The 10824-nt window shown below is 42.6% G+C and overlaps 1 protein-coding gene across 2 annotated transcripts in view; it reads right to left on the bottom strand.

Moving 5' to 3' along the window:
* The window catches only part of DOCK8 (dedicator of cytokinesis 8), a 193897-nt gene that overhangs the window by 109499 nt on the left and 73574 nt on the right, over window positions 1–10824 (bottom strand). For both annotated transcript variants that reach the window (XM_040417106.1, XM_040417107.1), the window contains one exon: window positions 4770–4932. In XM_040417106.1, the coding sequence (XP_040273040.1) occupies window positions 4770–4932 (163 nt within the window). The remainder of the gene's footprint in view (window positions 1–4769; window positions 4933–10824) is intronic.

Raw genomic sequence — 10824 nt, 5'->3', positions numbered from 1 at the left:
GAAAATAATAAAATCTACACAACACCTAACCCAAACCCGAACTTCTGTGAAGAAGTTTGGGTTTGGGTACCAAACATGCCGATTTTTCTCACGCGCGTGCAAAACGCATTAAAATGTTTTGCACTCGCGTGGAAAAAATTGCGCATTTTCCCGTGACGCACCCGCATCTTATCCGGCCCAAATCCATGACGCCCGTGTGAAAGAGGCCTTTAGAGTAGCTGATTTGCAAAATGCTTGAGAAGTGACATGTCACTTCTTTGAAGCAGATTTGATTGTGGATTCTATAGAAGTCAATGGAGAAGCAGAAAAACCTCACTCAAAATCTCTTCCAAAACTCTTGTAAAAACTTCTCTAAAATCAGCAGCTGTCACCAAAATACCTGTTTTCAGCTACTGATTTTTGTAATGTGGATTTTAGCCATTTGAATATATTCTAAAAGAGAAGGGTTTTCTGTGTTAATGTAAGGAAAGTTTATTCACTGAATAATAATTTTCAAGATCTCTGCTTGATGCCAGCAAATAGAACCTCATTTACATTTAAAGGTAGTCTGTCACCAGATTTTGACCCTATAGACCGCTTACATAGCGCTCTAGCATAGCAGTCTATGATTCTAATGGTACCTTTGATGTTTGCTTGTGAAGTTCCCCAAAGGCAAAAACGGACATATGTAAATTAGGGCTCGCAAGTGCCCAGGGCGGCGTTCACCTCGTTGGAGCCCAGGCTGTTCTGCCTCTTTTCGTCATATCCCCGCCCCAGCCTCTTCCTCTGCCCGCCCCGCTCTTCCTTTGCGTCCTCCTTCTCTGCAGCGAGATCCCGCGCCTGCACTATCCATTACTTGGCCGGGGCATGCGCACTGCGATGCCCATTGTGGGCACGGCATCGCAGTAGCTACTGCGCATGCGCCGGCCAACGGCGAGAAACAGCGGCGAGGAGGCGGACCAGACACCCACAATGAACAAGAAGCACCCTCCTGGCACCGCTATGGGAGTTCCGAAAATAGCTTAGAGCTGACTCAGCTATTTCCAGCAGTCCTATAGCTATTAACTGAGAGGTGGCACAGCTTGCCAAGTGCTCCCGCTCGACTATTTTCAGAACACCTATAGCAATATATGAAGAAAATACAGTGCTTCATTTCGGGGACCCGTTCTGGAGACAGGAGCAGGTCCCAGAGGTGGGACCCACCCCTATCTGACTTTGAAGGCATATCCTAGTGATGTGTCATCGCTGTCCCAGGTGAGGCAATCCCTTTAATGTTTTATATCTGTAATTTTATACTTTATTTATGCTATTGTTTTAAACACGTCTGGCTTCTTTGTTACAATATATAATACTTTTTCTTATTTTGATATGTGCCATTTCTTGTGTTCTTTTCCTTTATTCAATGTGAATAAAGACATTACCATAAACTGCTGTTATCTACAGTTAACAATCTGATCTTTTATACTTGCTATAACTAGAACTAGCTGGGAAGCATCCATCTACTAGAACTAGAACTAGGGTAGCTGAGAAGCATCCATCTATAGTGATGAGCGAACTTCACGTTTTGAAGTTTGTGTTCGGCATTTTCTAGCAATTCCGTTATGGATTCAGTTATCACTGACCATGACGAAATGCACCACGGAAACCGTTTTACATCCTGTCATAATAGAAGTCTATGGGCAGTATAACGGATCCGTCCGGTTTCCGTTATGTAGGACAGGACTCCTGCATAACGGAAACCAGACGGATCTGTTATGCAGCCCATAGACTTCTATTATGACGGAATGCAAAAACGGAATGCCTCTTAAAGGCTTCCGTGGTGCATTCCATCATAGAATTCCGTTATGGTCCGTGATAACGGAATTGCCACAAAACCCGAACACCGAACTTCAAAACATGAAGTTCGCTCATCACTATCCATCTACTAGAACTAGCTGAGTAGCATCCATCTACTAGAACTAGCTTATAAGCATCCATCTACTAGAACTAGCTGAGAAGCATCCATCTACTATAACTACAACTAGCTGAGAAGCATCCATCTACCATAACTACAACTAGCTGAGAAGCATCCATCTACTAGAACTAGCTTATAAGCATCCATCTACTAGAACTAGCTGAGAAGCATCCATCTACCATAACTACAACTAGCTGAGAAGCATCCATCTACTACAACTAGAACTAGCTGTGAAACATCAATCTACTATAACTACAACTAGACAAGAAGCATCCATCTACTATAACTAGATGAGAAGCAGCAATCTACTATAACTAGAACTAGCTGTGAATCATCCACCTACTAGAACTAGAACTAGCTGAGAAACATCCATCTACTATAACTACAACTAGCTGAGCAGCTATAACTACATCTAGCTGAGAAGCATCCATCTACTATAACTAGAACTATCTGAGAAGCATCCATCTACTAGAACTACAACTAGCTGAGGAGCATCCATCTAACTAGAACTACAACTAGACGAAAAGCATCTATCCACGACAATTACAACTAGCTGAGAAGCCTCCACAGATGCAATGCTCTGCGTTCATAGATGCAACTGTGGCATTGTATTGACTACAATAGACACCAGAATCTACCATAAACCAGAAAAGCACTGGCATTATGTCAATGCCCTATGAGATAGCATCATCCTGTATCATGGGATCCCTATCATTAGGTCATTAAACAGGCTGCCCTATGATGACAACCCCTGTCCAATGCCCTATCAGGCTAGTTGAACCTCATAGAAGGGATCTCCCAGCTAAGGACCCCCCTCTATGTGACTGAAAGGAAAGCTGCTCTGTAAGGCTCTGGCAGGCCCAGCACATCTATGCATTACATACACAGCTTTTTATTCAAATGCCACAATGTAGTGCAACATGTCCACTTCAGGGACCACTGCAAGGAAAATGTATGCCTAGACATGGCTTACAGCTGATCGCTGGGGGTGAGAAAAGGTGGATCTCAGGCAGCCAGTTGATCGTTGCTCAATCTTACAATCACCAGTAAAACTTCAGTAAAATAACCTCCATTTTATTAGGTATTATTTCGGACCACTCTAACATTTTTAGCCAGGTTGATTTCCAAGCAATAGCTCAGATACATTCAGGCCTTGATGAGCAACAGAGAACATGTCCATCGGTTTCAAAAGCTGGATTTCCATTCTTTTGGAGATCCTGTGTTCAACTTCACATAGTGTAGAAAGGCAAGAGGTACAAATGGAACAAACATGGAATAAAGAAGGGATAAATAAGGGATAAAGAAGAGTTAGGGTCCATTCACACGTCCGCAATTCTGTTACAGAATTGCGGATCCATTCATTTCTATGGGGCCGCACGATGTGTGGCCCGGATCCGAAATTGCGAATCCGCACTTCCGGGTCCGCAATTCTGTTCCCCAAAAAAATAGAACATGTCCTATTATTGTCCCAAATTGCGGATAAGAATAGGCATTTTCTATTAAGTGCCGGCGATGTGCGAAACGCACATTGCCGGTGTTCGTGTTTTGCAGATCCACAGATCCGTGGATCCGCAAAACACACACAGATGTGTGAATGGACCCTTAGGGTGGGTTTTACACATGTTTTTGTGGCAGTTTTTTGGGCCAAAGCAAGAAAAGGGTTTGCTGGATCCATTTCTGACTTTGGCTTAAAAAACTGTCACAGGTCATCAATATCAGATTGGCAGGGGTCTAACTCCCGGCACCCCCGCCAATCAGCTGGTTGAAGAGAAGCCTGCGCTCTGTGCGAGCGCAGCCTTCCCTTCATTATTTGCCTGCTCGCCATCAACATCGCAGTAGCGAGCAGGTGTAATTACAAGCCGTTATATTGAGGTGAATCGGATGGCTTGTAACTACACCTGCTCACCACTGCGATGCCGAAGACGAGAAGGTAAACAATGAAGGGAAGGCAGCGCTCGCACAGAGAGCAGGCTTCTCTTCAACCAGCTGATCGGCGGGGTGTCAGACCCCTGCCAGTCTGATATTGATGACCTATCCTGAGGTTAGGTCATCAACATTAAAGTCCCGGAAACCCCTTCAAATATTGTTTTCTCACAGAAATTTCTGTGAGAAAGTCTGGAGATTTACCGAAGTTGCCCTTTCACACATGTAGCTATCCGCCCAGAGATGTCTGTATCGGGCGCGTTCTCATTACAGAGGAAATGTTCCAGGTCCCTAGGCATGGCCCACTGTGATTTTGCGGAACATGTGCTGACTCGGACAAAAGCAGGATTTAGTATTAAGGCACTAGTGAGAAAAAGTCTGGGTAAAGTTCAGGACAGATATTGTGGAAGTTTCCTTTCACACCCACAGCTCCCCTGAATAAACTCCAGAACATATGTGGGTTACCCTGAATGTGTGAATGTGGCTTATGTGATACTGGTTGGCAAGAGGAGAGGCTTATTTATTAGTACGTACAGAATTATTACCAGAACTTTTTTTTTTAATTAGACATACAGGAGATCTTGGTAATTCTATTCCAGCAGCACTTCTGTACAATGGAAATTACTGTACACATTTTACAATTTACCATTAATGACATGGGAAGGCATTCAAACATAACAGAGAAACTGCAATCCATTTGTAAAACATGTTTCTTTCATTTTCTTCATAGAGCTGCCTGTGTGCACAGAACAAATCTTTTCCCCAAAGGGATCAAGGATCTCACAACTATTACATAGATCACAGATGACTATTCCATCTGTTTTTGAAAAAATGACAACCAGCACTGTCAGACTACAGAAACAACCTGTCTACATCTAATGAACATATCTAGGACAACATATCTACAGCTTACCTGTAAATGGTGTGTGGAACATACACTTCTTTTATTGGAATCTCAAGCATCTCCTTAATTAGTCTTGTGCGACCTTCAGGAAAGGGCTTAATTGGAAGTAGCTCAGGAGTAAGACACCCGCTCAACCCATCATATATTGGGGAGATTTCAAGCTTTAACAAACCTTAAGAAAGTGGGCAGATTAGGATAATATTGATATGGGGATTTTTATAAAACGTTATACTAAATCCAGTGTAAATTACAAATACTTGTAAACATACAAACTAAAAACTAAAGGGATATACAGGATTTTTTTTACGAATTTCGTCACTAAAAGGGTTTTCCGGGACTTTTATACTAATGACCCATCCAGAGGAAAGGTCATTAGTATCTGATCGGTGAGGGTCCGCCACCCAAGACACCTGTGCTCGCAGTACTGCCGCGGATTTCCCACTGCTCACCCAGCACTGCGCCGTTCCTCAGCCCTATTCACTTCAACTGGGCTCAGCTGCGCTTAGCCTATGTGACCAATGAATGTGACATCACATGGTCTAGGGAATGCTGCGAGAAGGCCTAGGTGCTACTGCAAGCATTGGTGCCTTCGCAAACAGCTGATTGGCAGGATCCTGGGATTTGGATCTTCACCGATCTGATACTGATTACCGATCCAGAGGATAGGTCATCAGTTAAAAAAAAAAAAAAAAAACTCTTGGAAAACCCCTTTAAAAGTAGGTGTATAAAATTATAAAAAATAAAAAAAAAATTTCTACGAACACTAGCTCTCTTGTCTCTGAGTTGTTTTTCAGCCTCAGGGCTCATGGACACGACTATATTTTGCAACTGCATCCAATCCACATTTTTTGCGGACCCATTCATTTCTATGGGTGCCCAAAAAAAATAACAGCATGCAGATGTCATCCACATGTCCATTCTACAAATTATAGAACATCGAATAGATTAGTCATTTCTAGTGATGGCACACAGACGATCTCTATTTTGCAGATCCATGGTTTAGGGACCAAAACCGGACATGGCAGTTATAAAGAAAGAAGCTCCAGAATAGTTTTTTTTTTTTTATAGGGAATTTGATTGTTTTATAAACCAAACATGTTAGGAGAGGTGACAGGTCCTCTTTAACCCCTTAAGGACCCTGCCATATTTCACCTTAAGGACCAGGCCATGTTTTGCAAATCTGACCAGTGTCACTTTATGTGGTGATAACTTAAAAACGCTTTTACTTATGCAGGCCATTCTGAGATTGTTTTCGCGTCACATATTGTACTTTATGACAGTGGTAAAATGGAGTCAAAAAATGTAATTTTTATTTATGAAAAAGTACAAAAAAAAATTTTGAAAAAATTAGCAAATTTCAATTTCTCTACTTTTATAATAGATAGTAATACCTCCAAAAATATTTATTACTTTACATTCCCCATATGTCTACTTCATGTATGGATAATTTTTTGAATGCCATTTTATTTATTAGGGACGTTAGAAAGCTTAGAAGTTTAGAAGCAAATCTTGAAATATTTCAGAAAATTTCCAAAACCTACTTTTTAAGGACCAGTTCAGGTCTGAAGTCAATTTGTGAGGCTTACATAATAGAAACCACCCAAAAATGACCCCATTGTAGAAACTACACCCCTCAAGGTATTCATAACTGATTTTACAAACTTTGTTAACCCTTTAGGTGTTCCACAAGAATTCATGGAAAATGGAGATGAATTTCACTTTTTTGGCAGAGTTTGCATTTTAATCCATTTTTTCCAGTAACAAAGCAAGGGTTAACAGCCAAACACAACTCAATATTTATTGCCCTGATTCTGTAGTTTACAGAAACAACCCATATGTGGACATAAACTGCTGTATGGGCACACGGCAGGGCGCTGAAAGAAAGGAACGCCATATGGTTTTTGGAAGGCAGATTTTACTGGGATAATTTTCAGCTGCCATGTCCCATTTGAAGCCCCCCTCATGCACCCCTAGAGTAGAAACTCCCAAAAAGTGACCCCATTTTAGAAACTACACCCCTCAAGGTATTCAAAACTGATGTTACAAACTTTGTTAACCCTTTAGGTGTTCCACAAGAATTCATGGAAAATAGAGATGAAATTTCAGAATTTCACTTTTTTGGCAGATTTTCCATTTTAATACATTTTTTCCAGTAACAAAGCAAGGGTTAACAGCCAAACAAAACTCAATATTTATTACCCTGATCCTGTAGTTTACAGAAACACCCCATATGTGGTCGCAAACACACTGCAGGGCGCAGAAGGAAAGGAACGCCATATGGTTTTTGGAAGGCAGATTTCACTGGCATAATTTTAAGTTGCCATGTCACATTTGAAGAAACTCCAAAAAAGTGACCCTATTTTGGAAACTACGGGATAAGGTGGCAGTTTTGTTGGTACTATTTTAGGGTACATATGGTTTTTGGTTGCTCTATGTTAGGCCTCCTGCACACGTAGCCTGTGCGCCCCGTAGCCATGCAATGCACGAACACCAACCGTGGGGCAGCTGCAGTGGATCGCGGACCCATTCACATGTTCGGAAGTACGGGACGAAACTCCACGAAAGCACATTGTAGTGCTTCCGTGCTTCCGTTACGCGCCATTCCACATCTCCGGACCCATTTAAGTCAATAAGTCCGCATCCGTGATGCGGAATTCACATGGGACGGTGCCCGTGTATTGCGGATTCGCATATGTGGTCTGCAATACGGCAACAGGACACCTACGGTCGTGTGCAATAGGCCTTACACTTTTTGTGAGGCAAGGTAACAAAAAAATAGCTGTTTTGGCACCATTTTAATTTTTTTTATTTACAACGTTCATCTGACAGGTTAGATCATGTGGTATTTTTATAGAGCAGGTTGTTAAGGACGCGACAATACCAAATATGATAATTTTTTTGGTTGTTTGTTTCAGTTTTACATAATAAAGCATTTTTGAAAAAAAAAAGATTTTTTAGTGTCTCCACATTCTGAAAGCCGTCGTTTTTTTTATTTTTTAGACGACTGTCTTATGTAGGGGCTCATTTTTTTCTGTATGAGATGACGGTTTGATTGGTACTATATTGGGGTGCGTATGACTTTTTGATCGCATGGTATTACACTTTTTGTGATGTAAAGTGACAAAAAATGGCTTTTATGACACATTTTTTTTTTTTTTTTTTAGTTAGTTTATGTGATATTTTTATACAGCAGGTTCTTAGGGACACGGCAATACCTAATATGTCTACTTTTTTAAATGTATTTAAGCTTTACACAATATCATCATTTTTGAAACAAAAAATAATAATTTTAGCGTCTCCATAGTCTGAGAGCCATATTTTTTTTATTTTTTGAGAGATTGTCTTAGATAGGGTATCATTTTTGCAGGATGAGATGACGGTTTGATTGGCACTATTTTCGGGTGCATATGACTTTTTGATCGCCTGTAATCACAGGCTGTCACGGAAGGCAACCACGATGCCTAAGGAAGGCATAGCCCTGCCTTCCCTGCCATCGGGTCCCCGTCACAACAGCGTGGAGACCCGATGGCTACTCTCTCCCTCCCTCCACACATCGCACGTGCCGCGGTCAGTGCTGACAGCGGCACATCAAGGGTTAATACGCTGGCATCAGTGATTTCACCGATGTCTGTGCATGCAGCAGGGGTCCGGCTATCAGTGACTGCCGCGTTTCGGGCGAGCACATCTCCTGCACCTGCCCGATCACAGCGCCGTCCTTAAGTCACGGACATCTGCACCGTACATGTACGGCACAGGTCCTTAAGGGGTTAAAAGAAGTCTGTCAGCAGTGTTGAGCCCTCAACACTGTTGACAGCTCTAAATAAATGACAGGCACAGCAGTGCAGACAAACCAAGAGTGATGGTGATACAATTGATGTAAACAATTGATGTACCCCAGAATTGGTTACTTACAAAAGTGTTTTTTTTTATTTAATGTTCTGATGTATTGTAACCCACGTAGTTTTGTATGGACAGGTCAGGGTTAACAATGCATTCTAGTGTTAGCTGAGGAAGAGAGAGGAGCTACCGGTGCTCACTCCTCAGAAGACTAGGCTTGAGTCCCAGATAATTACTATATCTAAGATATTAGCATCAAGAAAACCATCTCTACTTTACAGAACTCCAGAGAAAGAAAGAACTAGAAGGTCCAGGATCTGAATGACCGAGCATTGTAGTCAGTCAGTATGGAATGCACTGTTTAAAGGGGACCTGTCACCGGGATTTTGGGTATAGAACTGAGGACATGGGTTGCTAGATGGCCGCTAGCACATCCGCAATACCCAGTCCCCATAGCTCTCTGTGCTTTTATTGTGTAAAAAAACCTATTTGATACATATGCAAATTAACATAAAAAGAGTCGTATCTTACTTGTGTGACCAGAGAAGAGTCATATTTTCAAGCTCTGACTCATCTCAGGTTAATTTGCATAAGTATCAAATCGGTTTTTATACACAATAAAAGCACACAGAGCTATGGGGACTGGGTATTGCGGATGTGCTAGCGGCGATCTAGCAACCCATCTCCTCAGCTCTATACACAAAATCCCGGTGACAGGTTCCCTTTAAGGCTGATAGAGACTTTACTGCACACTTGGACATGGTCTGGCCAACCTTATCTTAAACCGTGTAACCCTCAGTTAGAAATGACAGCCACCATTGCAAAAGTAATATTACCAGCCATTGATGTGAGAGAGTGAGAGTGAGAGAGAGAGAGTGTGAGAGAGAGTGTGAGAGAGAGTGTGTGAGAGAGTGTGAGAGAGAGTGTGAGAGAGAGTGAGTGTGTGAGTGTGTGTGAGTGAGTGAGTGTGAGTGAGTGAGAGTGAGTGAGTGTGAGTGAGTGAGTGTGAGTGTGAGTGAGTGTGAGTGAGTGTGAGTGAGTGTGAGTGTGTGTGAGTGTGTGTGAGTGAGTGAGTGTGAGTGAGTGAGTGTGAGTGAGTGAGAGTGAGTGAGTGTGAGTGAGTGAGTGTGAGTGAGTGTGAGTGAGTGTGAGTGTGAGTGAGTGTGAGTGAGTGTGAGTGAGTGTGAGTGTGAGTGAGTGTGAGTGAGTGTGAGTGTGAGTGAGTGTGGGTGAGTGTGAGTGAGTGAGTGTGAGTGAGTGTGAGTGAGTGTGAGTGAGTGTGAGTGAGAGTGAGTGTGAGTGAGTGTGAGTGAGTGAGTGAGAGAGAGAGAGAGAGAGCGCTGCAACCCACATCTTTGCTCATATTCATACATTGCTAGTAGGGAAGATTTGCACTGTGAATTGTTTGGAACTGTGTTTTGATTCTGTTTGATGTACTACAACTCCTTTTCTGTACTTTAGTAAAAAGGGAGTTGTCTATTTTCTTTAACTGGCCTGATTACTGACTCCAATACTATATGCCGGCCACAGTAGCCACACCTCATGCCTTGAACCAGTACCAGACCCATAACCCCAAGATCACCCAAACTACCATCAGACAGGGGCCCCAACATCAGGGTGCCCTGAGGGAAGACAGGGTGTGCCCTCCTGTCACTGCCCTGACTCTAGGGAGCGTCTGTGTGAGGGCTGCCACTGTGATTTATGTGAAAAACTGTTGCAGCCAGAACCACTACCACTCTCATCCTCTGCTCTGCTCCTCCCCGGCTGTGGTATTATGTTTTTATCCTCTCCTGTGCTGAGACCACTAGTGTCAAGGAGGCATCCCCTTCATGTTCAGTGTCCTGGGATTTCTTTGCGAAATGTGAAGAGCTATCACTAAGATCAGAGAGTAGGGCTGAGAAACATTCAGTTCAGAAAGCCCAGGACACTGAACGCAACAGCAAAAAAAAACAGGGCATGTTGAAATTCAACTGCCTGATCATTCTCTGTCGGTGGAAAGTCAGAAAGCCCACACACATTAGATGGTCCAACCAAAATCAGCAGGTTTTGTTGCTATCAGTCTAAGTGTATGGGTCAGCTTCACATTTCATCAGATGTCTGATGTGGTGGTCATGGACATGAGAAATCAGCTGGAGCTCTGTGGGCATTTACTGGTCGGCACACAGAGGTTTTTCTTTTTTATCCATATGGTGGCACAGTCCATTGGACACTGTATTAGATATGTGCT

Source organism: Bufo bufo, chromosome 2, assembly GCF_905171765.1.
Source record: "Bufo bufo chromosome 2, aBufBuf1.1, whole genome shotgun sequence".
NCBI classification, from domain to species: Eukaryota; Metazoa; Chordata; class Amphibia; order Anura; family Bufonidae; genus Bufo; species Bufo bufo.
The sequence above is the reverse complement of the archived record's forward strand: the minus strand, read 5'-3'. Positions and strand labels throughout refer to the sequence as shown.